Source organism: Alosa alosa, chromosome 1, assembly GCF_017589495.1.
Source record: "Alosa alosa isolate M-15738 ecotype Scorff River chromosome 1, AALO_Geno_1.1, whole genome shotgun sequence".
NCBI classification, from domain to species: Eukaryota; Metazoa; Chordata; class Actinopteri; order Clupeiformes; family Clupeidae; genus Alosa; species Alosa alosa.
The window spans coordinates 34,836,248-34,859,328 of NC_063189.1; the positions used below are offsets into that span (position 1 = coordinate 34,836,248).

The window sequence follows — 23,081 nt, forward strand, 5'->3', positions numbered from 1 at the left end:
TAATTCTGTTGAAAGTTAAAATTGGGTTGGAAAAACAATGGACTCTTCATACAAGGAGTGTAGTTTACCGCAGAGAACGTCTAATAGCCTAAGGATAGGATGATGTTCACATGAAATGTAATTTCCATTTCTTCTTGAAGCCGAAATAAATCTGAGGATGTTTATCGGACATGCTTGGTTTTTACTGCAGGTATGTTAATCTTATAATATCAATAAGGACCTAGGTAATGTTACCGTTAGCGTTGGTTGAGTGATGCAGGCCAATTTGATTGATTGCATTTGTAGAAAACTATAAATGCGGTTATACCAAGCAAATTGATAGCAGCACTGTAATTGTATCTTTCGACTGTCATTTGTTGCACGTGCTACAAAAATAATTCTGTGCAATGGAAGATTTACCAACGTTACACCGGTCTGATACAAATTAAATTAAAAAGCACGTGAAATTAAAAAACACGTGTGTGTGAAGTATCCAAAGACACCTTCATTTCAATATGGCTGCTTTAGCAACACACCTTAAGCTACTGTGTAGTGGGTCCCATTTAGAGTCATTCGCGCTTTCCTTGACTCATGGAGCTGCGTGAATTTTATTACAACTTTTCGCCACGATATGGCAGTTGAAGTCCGCTTGATACTGTAAAGGCGTAAGCCATTGGTTTCCAAAGGAGATTTTATTTGTGTCGCCAGCATAGCCTATTGACAATTTCTGTTGTAAATAGGCCTACCTTATAACCTAGCTTAGGGAAGCTAACAGCTTTCTATTAGGATCTAGTTTGTTAGTTACAGTTTTGTCATAACTCCCTGATGCATTTTTGCATTTAGAATAGCCAGAGCGTGGATATCTCAATCGGAAAATTAAACAATATCGGGTGCATATGGACTTGATCGGCCCGCTATTTATTTTTTGATTTCTTAAAAGATTGAGCTTGGTCTGGTGAAAGCCAGACAAGCCATGGACCTCAGTTACACAATGCAAGGGAACATGAATCAGTCTATATTTGCACGAACAATAACGGACAACAGCTCTTCAACTTTGGCCCGTTAAAATGTGTATGAACAGTCTAGCGACGCATTTCATCAAGGCCCATTTGGACATGTCAGTTATTTGCACCACTGGTTAGATGTAAAACAGCATTTCGTTTCAGACTACTGTTACTTAATTTGTGCATTAACAACAACGTTTCAGACTACTGTTACTTAATTTGTGCATTGACAATAAAGTATTACATGAACTAAAGATGACTAAAATCTTATGTAGAAGAAGAAACATTCACAAAAAATCCATCCATCCAAAAATGACCTTTGTTTTTGATAGCTGTTGAAAACGGCATGGAACTGACAGAGATGTTTTTGTTTATAAATAAATAAATAAATAAATAAAATTATGCTGATACCTTTTGCTTTTCCCAAATACAATGTAGCCTACAGGTGTAAGTGACCTTTCCAGTTGCAATGGATGAACTGTGATGAACTGCCCTACTTGTGATTGTTTAGATATTTTAAAGGTTTTATAACAATGCTACATCTTCTTTGGCTATTCTACAATCTATTCACCTTTTCAGCACCAGTAGGCTACTTTCTGTGCAGCCGCACACACACACTCAGGCATGCCAAACAAGCATACACAAAAGTTTCAAGAGTGGGGGATGGAGTAAAATATGGAGACAAATTGAAGTGTGATTTATTTTCGCAGAACGGATGTACAGGAGCGGCGGTCATATTTTGTACCGCTATGCGGTACATCTAGTTATTTACATGTCACAGACAGTGCACTATATAACAGGAACCAATGTCATATAATTATTTACAAGTCACAGACAGTGCACTTCAAAGTGCACATCGAACTGCTTGGCTCCTTCATATGAATGAAATCTCTAATTTTGAGTAGGCTATTTCACAATTAATTCTTAAATAACAAAAATCAACTATAGAAAAAGAGCAAAGACATCACTTCACTAATACATACAAAATATTACATGGCCTCTGCATGCTTTTTCTTTATATAGCCTATTCATTTACTTGGAGTGCAATATACATTTTGTAGTACATTTTGTTTTTCTTTGAAATGTGCAATGTGATGAGCGTATGATCACAAAAGTTATTTGCGTCACTGTCTTCTGAAGTCTTCTGTAGGCCTATTTCTTATTTATTCCACACTTACTTTAGCTTTGCATCTACTCCTGATATACTGTACTTGAAAAGGGAGAAATGACACCCTTACAAAAATTAAACGTTTGCGGCAGATTTGCAGCAAACATGTGGGTGATTTGTGGGAAACAAATGAGTTCACTAGAAAATATTACCAGAAGTTTGCCAATGTTGGCTGCTAGAGGCAAACTTCCAGCAAAGTTCTGGCAACAATGAGAAGTTTGCCACTAATGGCAAATTGCAAATTTCAACATTGAGAATAACCTTCAAAATTGTGGTTATAAAGGATTTCTTTGGTCAATAAACATAAAATAGACACAACATCCTCATTTGTAGCGCATTTGTGTTCAAAATTTGTAGCCAAAACCCTTTATTGGACAGCGGCCATATTGAACTCAGGGGATTTGATATACCCAATCATAAATGTAAGTATTCCTAAGGGTTTCCCATGGTCAAAAAAGGTAAAATAGACATCAAGTTTGTATTTGTATCTCATCTGGCTCAAAAGCTATAGCCAAATCCCTTTCAGGCAACGGCCATATTGGATTTGGCCACCATCTTGGTCTCAGGGACCATTGGCTCGGGTGCCCTGGCTAAATCATTTCAGTAGGCCCTCAACTGCGTCCGTGCCAAATTTGGTGCTTGTAGATGAATTTGCACGAACAATGGGGTGTAAGGCCCCATTCTACAGAAAAATTTGCGCGAAAACATGCACACCCCCACTAATGTGGAGTTGAGACAGGCTACCTGGGAGGCACCCATTTTTAATGATGTAGCCTATAGTTTACTAACTGTTCATTGCAAAATTGGATAATTAATAGAAAAACATTGCAATTACAAAGTGTTTTTTTTTATTTCATTTAAATTCATGGAATTTGTTTTATTTAAAAATGAAAAAAAAAAACAACCCATATGTGACACAGAAACACAATATGTGACACAGAAACATATCTGACCTCACATGACACAATGGCCTCTATTTTGACGATCAAAAATTCGGCACAAAGCTTATTCTTATCCCGACGCTTCACTTTTATTAAGCCTTGCGCTCAGTTGTGTGTCTGGTCTGGCTGGTCTGGCGCATGATCCAAAAATCACTATCTATAACATTTGTTTACGGTTTCCTGCTGTCATGATAAAATTTGTTTACGGTTTCCTAGAAAAAAGGGGCAGTGTAAGATGAGCTGCCTCTTTTTTCTAGGAAACCGTAAACAAATTTTATCATGACAGCATTTTAAGGAAGAAGGAATCATTCTTAACAAAGGTACAGCATATGGCAAATAAGTGGTAAAAAACATGTGTAAAAACATGATTTTTGCTCTCCAAGTGGATACTATTCATGTCCAGAGTTAGGGTGATTTAGAGAAAATGTGAATAGAACATTCAGATAGCCTGACGAGCCACACCCACATCAAGATGTAGGGTCTGGGAACTCAATAGGATAGCGTTACAACTCATGAGTCCCACTCATGTGTTTTCCCACCAGTGGAGCTAGTTGGCTAGTTGATCAAACTTTTGCCAACTTAAACAAGCTTAACTCGTGTCGCGCTGTTCGCCAGCAGCAGCATCTATCTTCCTTGTTTTCAAGTAGCAGGGAATTCACACGGAGCCGTCGCAACTCTGCCATCATTATGTTAAGCCCGCCCACTGACTCTATACACAATGTGATTGGCCTGATCGAAGTTGAATTTTTCCAGCTTGCAAGGCAACGGAGGGTTGCTAGACTACCCTGGCTGCAAATTACATTTGCTGCCGCTAGGGTGCGTCTAGATTTCTAGGCTAACATTCAGATGCATCAGACCTCAATTAAGTTCAAGTTCAAGTAGTTTATTGTCATGTTCTCATGAAAGGAATTATAAATAATGAAATTATTTTGCTCAAGAGCCAGCTCAACTTTAAAGAATAATTTAAAAGTAATTAAAAAGGTATATTGTGTGTATGGGGGGATATGGTGGGAGGTATGAGGGGAGTAATGGGAGGGGGTGATGAAATGGTGTGTGTGTGTGTGTGTGTGTGTGTGTGTGTGTGTGTGTGTGTGTGTGGGGAAATGGAGTGTGTGGGGGGTGTTGGTGTTTGTGCATGTGTGTGTGTGGGGTAATGGTGTGTGAGTGGGGGGGAGGAGTAATAGCGTGTGGGTATGGTGTATGTGTGTTTGGATGGTACGGTGTAATGGTGCGTGAGTGTGTGTGACTGGAAAAGTGAATACTGACTAAGAACCATTATTGTCATATTTGATTGCACAGGCAACATTTTTAACTTTGGGCATACTGTATATGAATACACTGCAATCCTGATATGCTACAATCTGTTAACCAACGGAAAATGAAACGTGGCGATTTTCTAAGCTGATTTGACATAGAACTATACTCTCATTCCAGCGTAATAATCAAGGAACACCTAGTCGCAGCTGCATGATATCATGCAGCACCTGAAAATAGTCCCTAGGCTAACTTCCAGCAACAAGGTTGAGCTGCAGCAGAGGTTAGTGACTGGATTGTTACGCCTGAATGAGAGTATACTGTAATTCCATGTCAAATCAGCCCATCTGTAATAGGTATGTAGCGTGAGTGGGTCCCACCCCCTGGAAAAATGAGGAAGGAGTGAGCTTGTTTGTAGTCTCACCCCCTCGACAAAGATATGGGACTTCCTGCTTTCAATGACACAAAATGACGATTTTTTATATCATTGAAAGCAGGAACTGCAACACTAAAATCCGTATTTCTCCCATCTCAGGGCAAAATGAGGGAATGATGCAGGACCATTCAAAAACATGTTTGGGTTTCTAACGATACAGCTTAATGCAAATGGCTGAAGTGTCCCTTTAATTACTTGACTTAGCTAGTTAAAATACCATATGTGTTCCAGAGACATTTAGTTTATCAGACCAATAGGCCTACACCTTCATAAAATTAGTTAAATGAGCAGACGAGGCCTAAAGGTACACTTTGTTGTGTAGGCCTACACATTTGAACAATGTTGAACTATTTGAGGATTACCGCTAATGTAGGTTACATAATGTTTATGATTAATTAATTATTTATTTATGTATTATTATTATTATTATTATTATTATTATTATGTCTCTTTTTACGATACATGTCTTTAGAAACATTTCCATTTCAGTTGTCAGCTGGAATACACTCTTTGCGTTTTCTAATTATGTCAGGTCTTTTTAGAACTTCTGTTGTTGCCGTACAGTGTTGGCATTAGGAGAATGTTGTCAAAGTTGGAGGAAGGCCTCGGAGAGGGAATACATTGACAATTGTTTGAAGTTACAGGTAAGTCTAATTTTATTGCAATTGTTGAAATGTATGTTAATATTGCGTTAGTTAGCAGGAACTCCAATAGTAAAGAACCATTTTTGAGTTTACTTACCACACAGCTAAAAATACTCATAGCTAGCTTTAGCTAACGCTACCTTTTCTGCTGCTGCCTCCTCACAACGACGACGAAAGTAATGTTACTTACAACCTACGTTTTACCCATAGCAGCTATGAGTTTAACATTGTATGTTTCCACTCCAGCTTGGCCTTTATCATAGAGTATATTGTTAATACTTCGGTAACTTATACTGGAGTAAAGCAATACTACTTCTGTACATTCAACGCCGTAGATAACGGAGTAGGTAGAACTAGTTCTAGGTGTTAGCTGTCAAACGGCTCAAGCTGTCAAATGTCCATATCTAGTAACGTTAACAGCTTGAGTGTCGGACTTGCCGAACAAATTATTTTTTTTATTTTGCTGCTTGTTTTATAAGGAACGTTATGGTTGATTATATGTGTCATCTGCCATTTGACTTTCTCTAACGTTAGTCCCCAAGCCGTTCTAAGTTATGCGAATTCGGTATTTGCTGAGTGAACGTTAATGAATCAGTTTGTTGTTTGGTCAATAACTTAATTTAGGAAAGGACATGCCATTGACTGTCAGGGGTGTACCAGTTTAGTTGTTTTAGGTCCGCAAACTATCTAGTAAATGTACGTATCTTGCTATTGCATGGATGCAAAGAACTGCTGGACAGTGGACAAATAAGTTAAACGTGAATGACAGCTAAATGTCCCAGTTACCAAGAAGTTACTCCTACTACTATAATGTTTCTGTCTGCCCTGTTTAATCAGGCTTCTGTTACACTCGAACTTGACGTTGAGTTACTATTTAAAGCTGACCTGTTTGCTACTGTTTTCCTCGAATGCGTCAGTTTGTATAAATATTCTGAAGGTTGGTACTTCAGCATGGGGAACACCAGTGATCGCATGTCTGGTGATCGCCATGGAGCAAAAGCCCATCGCTCCGACAGTGCCGGCGACCATAAAGATCTGGAGCCCTGTAAGATGGTAGACAGCACTGATGACCCTAACATCTTCAATACGTCAAAGGTAATGCGGTGACTTGTAGGATATGTTCAGTTGTCAGCTGTCATGTAAGACAGTGGGGTAGTTTTCTTAATCTAAGTTTGTTAGTAAGCCTACCCCACCCAACACTTAACCCTTAAAGGAGTACCGTCACACCGGTGTGACGGGAATGTTGGGAAATTAACATTCTAAAGAAAATCTGGGTTTATTGAATTCAACATAGAATTTTAGAACCTTCAATTGTTGCGGAACGTTCAAAAACCTACACCTTTAAGGGTTAAAGGAAACAGCAGTGGGGTTAAAACATAATCAGAAAAGAAAGAATGCATGGGAGTTCAGCGCAAACCTTTCTCAAGGTTATCTTTGTGCCTCATTATTAATGAGTCACATCTTGAATACCACACTTCTCCCTTATGGAAGTCCAATGCATGATTTGAGATTTGCTTTTACTTTTGGAGCCTTCCCTTTTGAATGTGAAATGGAAAAATCTGTGTTGGAGTGATAGTTTACTGTGTCTTCTACATTGCATACTTGGGGACTACTTACATATAATTGTGGGTCTCTTAGGGGCCTGGAGATAAAGACTTCACCCCAGACTTAGAAGACATGGTTAAGACTAGTCCTCAAGCCAGGCCTACAGTGATCCGCTGGGGAGGAGGAGGAAAGGAGGTCTACATTGCTGGCTCCTTCAATAACTGGAGCACCAAAATTCCTCTCATTAAGAGGTAGCCTATCTCAGCCTCTGTGATTTTAAACAACTTTCTGTTTGTGTTAGCCTGTAGTTTGAGAGAAACTCCCTTTTTCAAGTTGTCATACACATATTATGTATGTATTTTGTGTGCTTCAATGAAAGCCACAATGACTTTGTGGCCATCCTGGATTTGCCTGAGGGGGAGCACCAGTACAAGTTCTTCGTTGATGGACAGTGGGTCCATGACCCGTCAGAGGTTAGTGTCCTTTTCTAAACCATGTTGTACATGACAAATACCGCAGTTTTATTTCTTAAATCTTTGAGTGCCAAAAACGCAATATTCCGTTTTTTGTTTTTTGTCACTCCCATGCATGGAGTGCCAAAAACTCAATATTGCCTTTTTACCTTTTTTTAAAAAAAAATCCGAAAATAGGCACTCTAACACACCTTATGTGCGATTTTGGGAATTCTATGATGAATAGAACTGAAATAAATGACGATCGAAAAGTCATGAAAATGCACAATCTGGACATTTTATCTTAACTCGGCTTTTGATGGTTGCCGCTTTGGGTCGAATTGGTGACGCATGCATGTCAGGTCAAAACCAGACCATTTATTTTCGTGGGTTTATCACAAGATGGCAGTCTCGCCAGGTCACTTCCCGGAAACTTTACAGGTAACACTTCTCAGGTGCTGTAGGGGAAAATGAAAAAGTTGAATGCTACTGTATATCTTCATTTCTAGAAAAAAAACAGGGATTTTGATGAAAACTAGCCACTGTTTAGCTTGGGATTCCTCAGAAACAGAGGCATGTAGAAATAAACGGTTTGTACCCACTGAGAGCTTAAAGTCTCACCTTTCAAACGAGCCATAGTGTGTCCATAGCTATAACAATACGCTGTGGCTCTAACGCAGCGCAGCATTCAAAATGTTAAGTGAGTGTAATAAAAGATGAGCACAATATGTGCAAGATCAATGAGTGATGATGACACTTTGATAGCACGTGATGAGGAGGCAGGAGGTGGAGGAGTCTTTTCACAAGAATGCTGGTTCTGGCCTGGTTCCTCCTGATCCTGTAGAACTGTCCTTGAGCATGGCACTGAACCTCATAGTGATATGCAGGTCGGCACCTTGCATGGGAGATTCAGCCATCGCTCCAGGATTGTGTGTGTGGGGGTGTGAGGGCTGAAATGGAAAAGTGTTTTGAGTGATTTGTGAAGTAGAAGAAAGTTATACAAGTGCCGTCCGTTTACCATTTTTCACTCAATGCTGGATGTGTGTAGCCTTGGGGAACCCAGTCGAATCTGTGAGCAGATTTGAATTTGTTCAGCAGATCTGTTTAGTTCACAAGAAAAATGTGTTTGCTTTACTTCTGAAAAGATTTGGTTAGAATTTGATTCATCAATTTAGGTTTGATTTCGATGCTGGTTACGTTCGAACCAATGTATGGTTGAAAATCAGAAGAGAACGAAGCATCCCCAGACCAATTTTCAATCTCAGTTTAAGAAGTGGTCTGATATCAATCAAGCTAATGTTGATGTACTGCAAACTAAATAATGCCACATATTGTAATTTATGTGACTTAAGTCTCAGTTAAAGCCTTGGTCTGTCAGTCTGATCACCATTCTTGTACAATCCTACATTATGACTGACCTGTGTGCCCTTTTCTCAGCCTGTGGTCACCAGCCAGCTGGGCACCATTAATAACCTGATTAAGGTGAAGAAGTCTGACTTTGAGGTGTTCGACGCTCTACAAGTGGACTCTCTGGAATGTTCAGACACGTCAGGTATGTCACATCGAACAAGTGTCAGAGATCCATGTTATCTGTCAATTTGCACTTTGAAACTTGATTATGAGGACTTTTTGTCCTGTGGTCAGATCTGTCCAGCTCGCCTCCTGGTCCTTACGGACAGGAAGTGTACATGTTCAGACCAGAGGAACGCTTCAAAGCCCCGCCCATTCTTCCTCCTCACCTCTTACAAGTCATCTTGAACAAGGACACAAACATATCTGTGAGTTTAAGTCTTGTGTAAAATGTTCCTGTATCGAGTCATATTTCACTGCAAAACTGAGATGCTGTGACAAGTAATGTTTCACATTTCCTTATGCAGTGTGATCCTGCCCTGCTGCCAGAGCCAAACCACGTCATGCTGAATCATCTTTATGCTCTTTCAATTAAGGTAAACCAACAGCTACAAACCCATTTGAACAGTTGAAAGTACATGTTTATTCTCAGTAATGTCTACTTAATAATTTTTGTGTAACAAGAACGTACACGTTTTGATTTGCAGTCAAACATTTGCATACTTCTACAAGTATGTAGGTCTAAAAGACCTATAGATTAAGCTTATGAGATGCACTCTCCTTGGCAGAGGTAATAATACTGAAAAAAGAAAGACGATCAATGTTGATTTCTTGTGAAAACCAGCCTTCCTTCTCTTCCACAGGATGGAGTTATGGTCCTAAGTGCTACACACAGATATAAGAAGAAATACGTAACTTCTTTGTTGTACAAGCCCATTTAAAGTGAGTGCATGTGTGTACCTGAAGGGGCTTCATGTGAGCACGTTTGCATTCTGTTGTTCTCACCGACGGCTGATTGCACCAGGACACTCCAGAATTCCAGGCTTCTGACATCTGCTCTGTTAAGGAAAACGCACAAGATGCATTCTGATGTGTTAAATGTTTTCTGGACTTAAGGGCATACTGCACCTAGTGACTGTAATGACGGGTGATTGGATTGCATGGTTTTGCAATGTAAAATAGCTTACAAGGGCTTCTGTCTGATAGCTAAGCAATATAACTCTTCGAGGAGAAGGCCATGGCCCAACTTGAGTGTTTGAACATTGTTTGGGTGTCTCGACTGTTTAACAGTGGCTTGTAGGCCAAAAAAGTGTGGGAAAGCTTTAAGATTAGTGTGTTCTAATGCATGGCGATCAGCGTTTGAAGTTATAATGCATTTATTTCAGCCCAAAAGGAGAATTTTTTTTTTTTTTAAATTTGCATACTGTACCTGGTAAAGTCCATGTAACATTGAGTGGATTCAGACAGATAAAGCTTTTTATACAAAATACTGATCACTTGATCAGTCCATAATAATGAATGCACTTTAAACACACTCATTTTGGCAGTGAGAAGGGATGTTTGCGTAATATTTGACCTATGAAGTAGACAAATTGTGTGCTGTTGTTTTGATGGAGAGTGTAGTCTCTACCATCTCAGATATCACAGTTGCAGATGGTGTTTTCTTGCTGTTTGTATTTTATATATTTATTGCATTATGTTGGCTTGATTTGCTACATAGAACTATTTATTGTGAATGCATGAATAGCATGAAAACTGTTTTTATTATTATTATTATTATTATCTGGGTCAGATATACTCTCAGCACATTTTTTGAATAACTGGTTGAGATGATCTTCAATCAGTCAGCACTCCAGTGAAATTAGGTGGGTGGAGTACTTCTATAGGTCAAATACTGAAACTGCATGTTAAACCCAGGTAATGAGGCACAGGCTATGTTGTCATAAACTAGAGGGCTACTTCCTGATGAGCACACTGATAAATCAAGCCAAGCACCAAACCAACAATCACTTATGAATGAATTGACTGTCCCTCTGACATGGAGTTCTCTGGCAGGTTTTGCAACTCCTCTGTAAGTAGCCTTTCAAATGTAAGTCAGCGCTAGTGCTATTTGTGTGCTTTGCGTCTCAACCAAAATGTCACTCTATACATGGCAAGCCCATTGTAGTCATTTACAGTTACAACTTCAATTAGTTGTATGTTGGGTTGTTTAATTCACTAATGAAACCCAAATGGATTTCTCATTTTCAGTCTCATATTTAAACAGGTGCATCACATTCATTTGTCTGCACTTATGTACTTTATGGTGCTTTAAATGTGATGGCTGCTGACAGATTGTTATGGCTAGGTGATAACTGTTGGTTTCATGACATTTCAGTTATCACTGGATGGTGTTTTACCCCTCAAATGTTACTGAACAAAAACAAATGACTGCATATGGTTACTATGAAAACTGACTATGGGGCAAAATATGGAAGAACTTGAATTTTGAAAAAAACGTATTACTTTCAATAATGATGTAGGTCTGTGAAGTCGTCACTGCCCTTACAAAAAATTACTGCAGTTTTTTTCCAAGTCTCAAAACCTCAGAGGAATTTTGAGGAATTGCAGTTCATGTACAGGATTTTGAACATGAATAAAATGCATTACAACTACATTTTGATCGTATTGATCTTTACCACAGAAATACAGTATTATTGTCATAAAAGTGCATTGTACTTCAGAAAACTGTAGTTTAACTGCAGATCTTTTGCCCCATAACTGTAGTCATTTTTTGTAAGGGTGTCTCACTTGTTTTGAAATTAAAGAAAACTGCCACCATCTTCCTCTTGTCATCTCTTTTGGTGAAAGGCATTTGGACGATGAAAGAGTTTGTACATATTCAGCAGACTGAGCCGACCATGTAGTCTGTGGTTGTCAAGCCTTGTCAAGCAATATGAACTTGTTTCTTTCAGACAGTAGACAGACATTGAGACATGTTGCATTTGTGTTTATTAATCTCCAGATCTTCATCAGTGCAGCACACACATTGTAACAGTCAGCTTCAGATACACAGCCCAACACTGGACCTGTACCGGCATTCTTTATTTATCAACACACTAGCATATCCTTTATTTATCAACACACTAGCATATCATTTATTTATCAACACACTAGCATATCATTTATTTATCAACACACTAGCATATCATTTATTTATCAACACACTAGCATATCATTTATTTATCAACACACTAGCATATCATTTATTTATCAACACACTAGCATATCCTTAACCTTAGCAATGGAACACTCTTAAACACTATTTACACATAATACATTTGACAGAACCACCATGTTAACACCAATGCCACAGGACTCTTAGTTCTGAGAGAGGCATTGTTTACGCTCATTTTCCACCTTTAAATATTTACACGACTTTGGTACCTTTTGTCTCCATTTCAATTCACTTTAAGAAACCACTTGTTTTAACACCAAATTGTTTGAGTAGAAGATTTGCCAATACAATAGGCCTGCACACCACGGCGCGCAAACAAGGCCTGGAAAGGTTAAGTCTACAGAGAGCAAAATTGGAGTAATACTGTCTAACCTTAGAAGGCAAACAAAGTGATTCTGCCCTAAGTTAATACTAATGCTGACACACAGATTCCTGAAACATTCAGGATAAAGGCATCTCTACATCAAAGGTTTAGTTAAAAGGAGTATGCAGCCAAATTAAAACTATTTTCAGCCAAAACACAATCAATACTCGCATAGTTGGAAACAGGGCACTCAAAGCTATTTCTCCTAATAAAATGATGCGTTGACATCAGTTATATAGGGTAAACTAAGGGCTATTGCACAGCTACCCAGATAATTGATTTTGCATGTATAGCAAATGTTGATAAGTCACACAATAGAACAAAGCAAGAACAAAAAGCTATGTACAGTACAACACAAGTAAGCAAAATTTACAGCGGGACACAGTTGTAGAATCAGCGCAAAAGGAACACCTATCTCTGATGATGACATCAATAACGTTATGGTCCCACCAGTGGCCTGCCAAAGTTTGTAACCATGGAGAAAATATAACATCTATTGCAATGGTAGATGCAATGGGAATGTTATGGCAATCTGAACCAAATGAAACAAAGTAGCTAATTCATATTTAAATCCAGTGATTCAGATTGAAAATGCATTCCTGTTGGTTCACAGGTGCACTCAACAAGATAGTTTTTGATCTAATTTGAAATCTCATCAAATCATTATCTAACTTAATTTAGATTTGGTCCATTTATGAAGTAAAGAGCGTGGCTTGTCAAAAATGACATGCAAAAAATAATCAAAGACCTTGAACAGCTACTGCCTCTCTGGTTCAAAATGCTCTCCAAGAATAAGACAGATTCAATTCCTTATTGTCGGTCCAAGTTGGCACAGGGTCAATTGCAACCAACTTCTCTATCGGTCACAAAAATGACATTGTGAGTTACATGGATAAGGCAAAAAATAAAGGAAATTAGGAGTTCAAACTTTGGCAAAGGTTGGTGATTACCATTACACAAACATGGTGTCATTTTCCTTTTTTCCTACCTCTCCCACATGCAGAACTGCTTAAGAACTACGATTCAGTCAGTAGTACTGCGACAGTTAATAGTAAGAGTAATATTGCACTGACGGTCTCTTAGCGCTTACATAAAACACACGCCTCAGCTCCAGTGTCAAGCAAAAGGGAAAAGCTGGTACTACTGCATTCAGTGAACATCAGTCCTTATTGCACATGCTCATCAGAGGGGTGAGGAGGGGCCTCCTGACTTGAGATGACATTGTCAGTGGTCTTCCGACCTTGAGAGGTGTCGCTTAAGTTGCGGTAAAAGGTAATGCCTTAAAACCCCTGAGGAATCTCCAGAGGGATTCGAGGGCAGTAGTGTGTAGTAGCAAAGCTGTCTTCAGAAGTTTCAAGGTACCACATTTAAATGTGTGTGTCATGGCTGCAGACTTTCATGACTTGAGGAGAACTTGTGTGTGCAAACTGTGTACCAAATGCATATTCAGTGTTTAGTGTGTGTACACTTGTCATTTTCACAAACAGTGGAGTAACATGCATCTACATTGAACCGTCCATAAGCTGCCAGGTAAGAAAAGACATTCTATGGCTGCTAGGACGCACACTATCCCTTACAAGAACACTCAAATCCCTACATCCCTAGTTTGCAAGGCAATCATAAGATATTTCAAGAGTCTCTGTTGCTAGGAAGGAGAAAGGATGGAGGAGACAAACAGTAACAGTAGAAGGGAGAATACTGAAGAGAAGAAACTTAGAGGAGGAGAAGAAAAGGGGAACAGAGAGGGCAGGATAAGACAGGCTTAAGGCTGGGAGCCAAAGGTGTGGTGGTCTTGCTTGCTGGTTTTAACAGGAAACAGCTTGGAGTAGGCACTCTCTCCCACGCTTCTTGGCTGAACGCTGATTGGCTGGAACATCCGAGGCACTGGGACTCAGGACACCCCAATCAGGACGCCCATCACAGGCACCTTTGGGGACTTTAGCTGAGGAGAGGGAAAAAAATGGGGTAGGAGATGTTGTATTAGAGTCTCACATTTGCAGCTTTGGACTGATTGTAAAATCTCACCAAATGTTACAGGTTACTCAACAAAACACTGCACAACCCATTCGGTTAATAATATATTGGCTTTCCATCACTTCCAAAAATGGTTTGAGAAACTCCCAGAATACATGGACCACATGGTGTGTACGTTAGGTACTTAGTTCTTACATGTCTATATATACTCACTTCATTACTTTCAATCCACTGAACTACAAAGCTACTCTAAACATATTCATCCTACATTAATCCTCTATATGAGAGTCAAGAAAGGGTGAGCAACATGGAGGCAGAAATGTTGATGGATAGATCATAAGAAATTGATCTCAACTGAGTCCTTCAAAACAACATGCTCTGTCATATCAGCATTGTCAATGCAGAAGTAAATGTCAACATCCCATCACATATGTTCCAGAAATGATCTGCTGTTATGTCTGAGCTTCCTTATATTCATACAAATGCAGGTGTCAGTATGTTGGCGAAGTCTCCTCTCAACTGAAAGCTCTCAATGGAAGAGGGAAGAAAGCCCTTATCCTCATAATTTCAATCTCCGCACTTTGCACGCACGTTGTCAATTCAACACTGCAAATGAAAACTAGTTTCTGGGCAGTTTGGGGAGTTAGAGCCAAGCAGGTGATGTCATGAAGAAGCAGTGATGTAAGAGGAAACAGGCACAAGCAGAGAGGGACAGGTGGGACACAGTGTGCTTAACCGTTACCATGGCAAAGGGAGGAAGAGGAGTAGCTTAAGGAGGAAATCCTGAGCTCGTTCTTCTGGAGTAGACTCAGAGAGAAGGAGAGAGAGGGAGAGAGGGAGGGAAGGGGAGACCACAGAGGACAAATGCAAGGTCAGAGACAAGGAGGGAATTCTGAAATCAGCTCAGACAGGACACATGTGGAGAGGAGTGGAGAAACACATGTCGTGTGCAGAGACTTTGGACCACATTGATGCTCCTGTTGAAAATTGTGTTAAGGACAAAATGGTTGTTATACTATGACTATGAAGTCTTAACTCCAGGCCTGAATATGTTCCAGGCCTGAATATGATTTATCAGTGATATTTGAACCAGAGCTGTTGGCATGCAGAGCTCCTCAGTTGAAAAGTTGAATACATTCACAAACTCTTACCTCTAAGTTACTTCTGGCTTTTTTGAGCACATCACGTGTCCTCGACACTGTGGGAACAGAGACAGAAGAGGGCAGGCAAGGTCAGTCCCTGCTCACTCTTCCTTAAACAGTTCCTTTTCTTCTTCATAAACAATAACAAATACTCCTAAGAACAAACTACTTTAAATATAGCATTTTAATGATATCATTACTTAATTATATAATTAAGTAATTGGGCAAATGAAAACTCAGGTAAATTCAGCATATCTCTAATGGCAGGAGTGGCAGCACTCACGCTGGCTGACTATGAAGTGCTCCATGCTCTCCTTGGTGCGGCTGGTGCTCCTCAGCCTCTGGATGGTGCCCTGCAGGACGTCCTCCTGCTCAGAGATCCGCAGCCGCAGGGAGTGGATTTCCTCCTTCAACGTCTGCTCCTGTCGAGAGCAAGACACACCATCTGTCAGTTTCAGCATCATACCGTGAAACACACATGTCAACCTGGAGTTTCAATTCTCACCTTCTGCAGGTGCATGCTGCTGCCCTCATGGTTGGGAAGCGCCGCCCTCCAGAACATCTTGAGCAGAGAGTTGGCCTCCTCCAGGATCTGGCGCAGGGTCTTCGTATCAGAGAGGAGACTCTTCACACTCCCATAGTCCAGAGCCTGCAGGAGAAATCCAAACAAAGGTTTGCAGTAGGATCATGCTGGTTTTCGGTCTTATGGTGCCTATGGATGATGTTGTTTGCTAATGTAAACGCTGGAGCGCTGAGTGCTCTGGTGGGGGCTCTACCTTGCCGGTGCTGGGCTCCAGGAGGGTCATGTTGAGGCAGGCCTGCAAGGCCGCCTCCATGCGCTGCACCAGGCCCTTTCCCTCCAGCACCTGCTGCTGCAGCGCACTGTAGTCGTCCACGTGCCCGATGGCGTGACGCCCGTTCCGGTTGGCGAAGGAGCCATCAGGGGCCTCCCCCTCAAGATCACCATGGGGCTCCATGGAGTCTATGTGTAGAAGTCATACATTAATGAACTAAGAAAATAACCAAGCACCTTTACTAGGCTTCATCAGTAATTTTGGCATTTCTTACTACTTGTATCACTCTACTCGATGTTCCAATCCAGTGCAAATGTAACACCTTCCTGTTGGTCTAAAAACTATTTTCTGTACAATAATCCATACCATAATTTACCCCCAAGGATTTAAATACCATTCAGTTATATGTGAGTATGCCATATTTGTCATGCAGTAAAACATGCAGGAAGGTTAGCAGCACACCGCTAGTCGTGATGGGCACTTCCTCCAGTTCCGTGTAGGGGGTGAAGGAGGCCCCAGCAGGGAAGAGTCCGGTGTCCCTGACTGGGGGAGATGGAGCCGGGTCTGCAGGAGCAACACACCAACACACAGCACAGCACAGCATGCCCATCACCATCACCATCACCACTGCAGACCGCGTCAGTGTGTAGTGCTGGGTATGTTACTCAGCCTCACACAGTGTTAGCTTGGATTAGACACACAGCACTCTTAAACATGTATACTACATAAATATACCATTTGTGTGTGTGTGTGTGTGTGTGTGTGTGTGTGTGTGTGTGTGTGTGTGTGTGTGTGTGTGTGTGTGTGTGTGTGTGTGTGTGTGTGTGTGTGTGTGTGTGTAGGCAGAGTGCGCTGCTCGTGCCTGCTGGTGAGCTCCTGGCTGGCCTGTCGCTCCTGGCGGAGCTGCTGGAGCTGCTGGCTCTGCTCACAGCTGTGGCTCTGCATCCGCCGCAGCTCCTCCTTCCACTGATCAGCCTCCAGCTCGGCCTGCTGCAGCCGCGCCCGCCCACACAGCGCCTCCTCGCTGCTGTCTGCTCACACACAGACGGACGCAAATACAAGTCAAATCAAGTTTATTTATACTGTATAGCACATTTCATACACAGAGGTCATTCAATGTGCTTTACATAAACAAAACCAAACAAATAAAAGCATAGAAGGGCAATATAGTCAAAGAATAGTTCAAAAGGTAAAGATCATAATTAAAAGAAAACATAAAACACACAAGGTAAAATCATTTAAAAATAAAGAATAATTAGTAACCAAAAACATTAGGGAGAATCGTATCTAGTCTTTCTGGTTTTAACTCTTGTTAAAGATGTGTGGGTGTGATGTTGAATGGGTACCTCTGCTACTCTGCAGCCTGGACTTCAGGCCCATGTTCTCCTCCTTCAGAGCTCTCATCTCATTGGACAGCTGGGTGACGGACTCCAGCCCCTGGATGTAGATGTTAGTGGGGGCTCCTGCAAGCAACACACACATAAATCCCTTTGGTCCCAATCCCTTTGCCCTTAAAGGAGAACTCCCGGGGGTGCCTCGGGCATCGGCCTAGCCATGCAAATAAATCACTGTTTTATCGAAATAATTTGGTAAAACAGTGATTCAAATATAATTCCGTGCTAAGCAACTGGAATCCATGCATTTCCACAGAATTATATTTGGAATCTGATCCCTTATCATACCTGTTCATTCATTGCTGGAGTAAAACAATTTATCGCGCGACTAAATTCAAGATGGTGGCAAGCGGTAAACTTCCTGAAGGTACTGTCTGTATAAATCGTCTTGTAAATAAACTACCAGTGCTTAGTCAAAGTTCTCAATGTCTTGTTTTAAATGTCAAGGCCCTCGGAAGTCTACCAATGAAGTATGGAGCTACTTTGAGCCTCGTAAATGGTGTAAAACAGTGATTTATTTTGTGGCTAGGCCGATGCCGAGGCACCCCCATTTAACGAAAAACTGTTGGTAGCATCTGCTAACTAGCAACCAGATTTCTGAGTGCAGGGGACAAGCGAGATGAGCTATAAGACATACGTTCACACTCGGTGTCATGTTTCAACACACTTTAGGTCAATATCACACCGGAATTCTCCTTTAACTGAGACTGTCGTGCATATCAAAATCCAAGTGGCAAGTGGGTCCCCTGTGCCTCATTGATGTTCTAAGCCAATTGTCTCTGTTTGAGATTACAATGCAGCAATTACCTGGTGTAAGTAGGCCAGAATTAGTGTGTGTGTGTGTGTGTGTGTGTGTCTGTGTGTGTGTGTGTGCGTTGTGTTTGTGTGTGTGTGTGTGTGTGTGTGTGTGTGTGTGTGTGTGTGTGTATGTGTCTCTGTTTGTGTGTGTGTGTGTGTGTGTGTGTGTGTGTGTGTGTGTGTGTGTGTGTGTGTCTGTGTGTGTGTGTGTGCGTGTGCGTGTGTGTGTGTGTGTGTGTCTCTGTTTGTGTGTGTGAGTGTGTGTGTGTGCGTGTATGTGTGTGCGTGTGTGTGTGTGTGTGTGTGAAAGAGAGATCTCCTGCCCTCTCACCTCCCTGTCCCCCTGTCAGTCGGTCCTCCAGCTGCTGTCTGAGGCGCTCGTTGGTTCTGATGGAATCTTCTAGACGCTGGCGGAGGTTCCGGATCTCCCTCAGGTGCTCCTCAATCAGGTCCACACCTGGGTGCATGGGGTGAAACACAGGTCAGACTCACACTGCTATTTATACACACAGGTGAGACTCACACTGCTATTTATACACACAGGTCAGGCTCACACTGCCACACTGCCATTTATATTGAAACACAGATATTCTCGGCACACACCACACGTTAGCGATTCCACTAACGATTCCAATACAAAGCTTTGGTTTAGAAATGTTTACTCTTTTAGACATTTTAAAGCATTCAACTTCTGTATTGATATTGCACACTTGGTATTCATTCTCTAAAACCACTTTAAATTAGACTTTCAAAGCCAACAACTCTCAAAGCCATCCTATAAGTGTTCAGCAAATGGTACAGGAATCGATATGGGAATCGATAAGGAATCGCAGACTTGACAATGTCATCGATATTGATAATTTCTTAACAATGCCCAGTGTTTCCCATACATTGACTTATTTGTGGCGGCCCACCACAATATCAACATTGACCACCACACAATGATTTTTTATGTTGTACTAATTTATATGGGATGAAATCCTTTCTTTTTATCTCTCTCTCTCTAATTAAGTTCTGTGCAAGCATATAAGAAGCAGTATCCCTACGCTAACATTAGAATATTGTTGAGTTGTCAAGGTTAGCACACTATAACGTTACAGCTACTTGTCAATATCGACTTGTCGTGCAAGGCAAGTATAACTATAGGCTATTCATTTTATTGACTCTGACACAGAATGTTTGCTCAACACTCCCCCCCCTTCACCTACCACCACAAATACAATTAAATTATGTGGGAAACACTGAATGCCCATCCCATTTCTGCCATTAAATACATGTTTGCCTACTCACAACAAAGCTCTGATGAAATTCTTATTATTTAGTATGTAAGCTATGATTGCTACACTGATCCAGTGTTAGATATTATTTCTGTTTTTATATCCTGCACTGTGGGTATTGGCTGTATTCTTATTCCTGTAACATATCCATTATCCACTTTAACCAGTTATGCCGTTGTCATGCAATATCGCTGAATAAACAGCAGTTAACAACGGCAGACTACAAACCTGTGTGGCTTCCTCCTGATTGGTATCCTGATGACCCAGAGAAGCCCCTGATTGGCTGCATGGTGTTGTCCATCTCCCAGAGGGCACTGCCCTCCCCCAGGCTGGCGTTGGTCTTGAGGGTGGAGGCTCCGCTGTGGGCGCCAAGATGGGCCTGGTGCAGAGCATGGTGGGACATCGGGCCGAACGCGTGGGGGTTGGTGGGGGTGTGTCCAGTCAGAGAGTAACTGGACAGGGCTTTGGCATGAGGCACCATAAAACCTGCTGTCACACGCAGAACACAGCATATGTTCATTGGCACTGAGTTGATTATTTAAATAGAGACTTTTTTTCAAGATATTACAGTAGGTGTTCATCCGGTTTATATTTGGTGGATTAAAGATGATTTTAAAGCAAACCTTAAGCCCTCAGTGCAGTTGTTACCAGATTTACATCTTCCACTGGGCACATTGTTTAAATGATTGTAATATGGGAATGCAAATTCAGAGACAAACAAAGCAGATGCCACTTGACGGTTATGGTAGGCGAAGCGTGGTCTTTCAAACATAGTGTTTTTGGACAATGGTAATGGCATTGTGAGTTTCATGCAGACGTGCTGTGATGATGTCAATTCAATTACAGATTAAATGATGTTAATCCTGGATTAATTTAGTAGTTCAATCATGGCTAAAACTCTAAAAGTATCTGGAGTTAATCAGCTGTTAGAAAACAGACATGAGAGCTGAGAAAACCCATACAAACACTAGAACCAACGTTATTCTGACAGAAACCTTCAGCTTGTTAGTTTTCTGCGGCTCGATAGTTATCATTAGGTCATGCTGCATCAAGTAAAACCTGCTTCATTATAATGCACATCAGCACACAGGCAGAGCACGAGCGCACACCACTGCAACCTAACTTCCTGTGCACATCTGGCTTACTTCCTGTCCACAGCCCATGTGGGTACTGGTGCAGCTCAACAGCAGAGTGTGCTCTGTGCATGGGGGCAAAAGTCACGCCCTGTGGAGCAGAGGGTCTGAGCATGAAGTAGCCCTGGGGCGGCGGGGCAGAACTGTACTGGGGATTGGGGTAGAAATCTGGGGACAGGACGGAGAAAGAACCCATCACTACGGAAACAGACAGCAGGAGCAGGACACAGCAGCACACGAGGACGGAAAAGGGTTTTTATACCATGGCTCACATACTAAGGAGCCTGATGTTGCAAAAGAGAAAAGGGTTTTTGATACCATGGCTCACATACTAAGGAGCCTGATGTTGCAAAAGAGAAAAGGGTTTTGATACCATGGCTCACATACTAAGGAGCCTGATGTTGCAAAAAGAGAAAAGGGTTTTGATACCATGGCTCACATACTAAGCCTGATGTTGCCTGATGTAGCAAAAAAGAAAAAAGGGTTTTGATACCATGGCTCACATACTAAGGAGCCTGATGTTGCAAAAGAGAAAAGGGTTTTGATACCATGGCTCACATACTAAGGAGCCTGATGTTGCAAAAGAGAAAAGGGTTTTGATACCATGGCTCACATACTAAGGAGCCTGATGTAGCAAAAGAGAAACCTTAGCCATACACAAGAGGGTGTGCAGAGCAACAGTGTAGCATGGCAGTGAAGAGTAAGCAGCAGCGCCCTGCGTACCTGTCTGAGCCTGCCTGTCCACAGGCATGACAGGGGTGCTGGGGCTCTTATGCAGGGGCAGGGAGGTGGGGCGCTCTGGAAGACAGGGGTGGAGGGAGACATGGGGGGGGGGGGTACAGGAATAGAGAGGAGGGGTGATTCTCTTGGAGTCCAAGAAAGATGACACGGTCTAAGGAGTTGTATAGGTGGAATTCTAATGGTAACAGGCAATGCATTATTGCTATAGTCTGACTCATGTAGCTATACTACCATTACTGAATACTAACTATGTACATGTGCGCATATCATTGACTATTATCAGACCATATACAGACTACAGTTTTCCTGAGGGATATTTTGGTTACCTGTGGCATTCTTCAGAGGGCACATCCTGTCCCCCTGTCTCTCCGGGGCGTACTCGCTTCCTCCCTCCATATCTGAGGCCAGCTCCAGCTCCTCATTAGTCGAGCCACGCTCGTCAGACACAAAGGAGGTCCTGTCCGACTGGTCGGTGGTCTCTGACATGGCATGGCAGCTCGAAGGCGTATCTGGGCGTTGTTGCAGCTTGGTGTGAAGAGACTCAATGATTTTATCTTTCTGCTGAAGCTCCTTACTCAACCTGTATTAGCAGAAACAGACCATCAGAAATCTGGGTAGCTCAGGGAAAGGGTAGGTTAGTTCATAATACAGTTTTACACCAAATCCTACATCTCCCCACATTAGTAGTCCTCTGTATGACAGTTGAGCATCAATCAGTGAAGTTGAGTACAAGCTTACCACACTATCACAAACACCCTGAATTCAAGGCTTTCACTTTGACCCTAGATTCTTGATGTATATTTTGCTTTAGTGTCCGTCTACACATTGTACCGATGAAAACTATAAAGAAATGGTAAAGCCTGACCAAAAGCATGAATACGATACACAGGAATATCTAAGCAACGAGGAATGACCATTTCAAAGCTGGCTCTGCATAGACCCTGGTGTGGTGGGATTCTCCGTGTCTAGTCTGTGCGCCGGTGTGGTGGGATTCTCCGTGTCTAGTCTGTGCGCCGGTGTGGTGGGATTCTCCGTGTCTGGTCTGTGCGCCGGTGTGGTGGGATTCTCCGTGTCTGGTCTGTGTGCTGGTGTGGTGTGCCTGCGCTCCGGAGGCTCCTTACTGTTGCAGCTGCCTGTGGTGCACGCTCCTCTCCACCTCCAGCTGCCTCCTGAGCAGGGCCAGCTCCCGCTCCCGCACACGACCCCCCCACAGCGCGTTGGAGAACAACGAGTCACGGTACAGAGGGCTGCTCTTGGACAACATGGACTTCCACAGAGGAGCCATGGTACCGCAGTGCTACACGAGTTCCGATCAGGCTCTCCTTTTCTCTTTCGTTCTCTTGCTCTCTCTTTCTATCTCTCTCTCTTTTCTCTCTGTGTCCCCCTTGTTCCTACCTGTTGCTGTCTGCAGTCTGACAGCACAGAGAGATACCTCAAACTGCTCCTCTGCTTTGCTGTAAGCCTCAAAGCAGCC

General features: G+C 41.9%; 3 protein-coding genes across 9 annotated transcripts in view; 1 reads left to right on the forward strand and 2 right to left on the reverse strand.

The window, feature by feature from the left end:
• The first annotated feature begins 5,322 nt into the window (after positions 1–5,322).
• LOC125303236 (5'-AMP-activated protein kinase subunit beta-2-like) lies at positions 5,323–11,593 on the forward strand. Of its 2 annotated transcripts, none has more exons than XM_048256860.1 (8): positions 5,323–5,426; positions 6,364–6,521; positions 7,065–7,222; positions 7,351–7,444; positions 8,861–8,975; positions 9,068–9,201; positions 9,301–9,369; positions 9,637–11,593. In XM_048256860.1, the coding sequence occupies exons 2-8, from the start codon at positions 6,378–6,380 to the stop codon at positions 9,712–9,714; spliced, it is 792 nt and encodes a 263-aa protein (XP_048112817.1). In that variant the 5' UTR covers positions 5,323–5,426; positions 6,364–6,377; the 3' UTR covers positions 9,715–11,593. The 2 variants fall into 2 exon arrangements, with proteins under 2 accessions (XP_048112817.1, XP_048112824.1); XM_048256867.1 differs by having other exon boundaries at positions 5,337–5,426; positions 6,344–6,521.
• Positions 11,594–11,747: 154 nt separating this feature from the next.
• Positions 11,748–16,901, reverse strand: wu:fj49a02 (myomegalin). The gene is made up of 6 exons (XM_048236420.1): positions 16,727–16,901; positions 16,247–16,452; positions 15,976–16,119; positions 15,754–15,892; positions 15,480–15,526; positions 11,748–14,296 (listed from the first exon to the last, which is right to left on the reverse strand). Exons 1-6 carry the CDS (start codon positions 16,884–16,886, stop codon positions 14,246–14,248), a joined length of 747 nt encoding a protein of 248 aa, XP_048092377.1. The 5' UTR covers positions 16,887–16,901; the 3' UTR covers positions 11,748–14,245.
• Positions 16,902–16,957: 56 nt separating this feature from the next.
• The window catches only part of LOC125289167 (myomegalin-like), a 47,459-nt gene continuing 41,335 nt past the window's right edge, over positions 16,958–23,081 (reverse strand). For 2 of the 6 annotated variants that reach the window (XM_048236298.1, XM_048235904.1), the window contains 7 exons: positions 21,934–22,187; positions 21,590–21,664; positions 20,879–21,034; positions 19,962–20,222; positions 18,788–18,913; positions 17,611–17,727; positions 16,958–17,295 (listed from right to left, as the gene is read on the reverse strand). In XM_048236298.1, coding sequence (XP_048092255.1) covers positions 16,973–17,295; positions 17,611–17,727; positions 18,788–18,913; positions 19,962–20,222; positions 20,879–21,034; positions 21,590–21,664; positions 21,934–22,187 — 1,312 coding nt within the window. In that variant the 3' untranslated portion in view covers positions 16,958–16,972. The remainder of the gene's footprint in view (positions 17,296–17,610; positions 17,728–18,787; positions 18,914–19,961; positions 20,223–20,878; positions 21,035–21,589; positions 21,665–21,933; positions 22,188–23,081) is intronic. The other 4 variants (XM_048235991.1, XM_048236127.1, XM_048236053.1 and 1 more) reach the window with 4 other exon arrangements.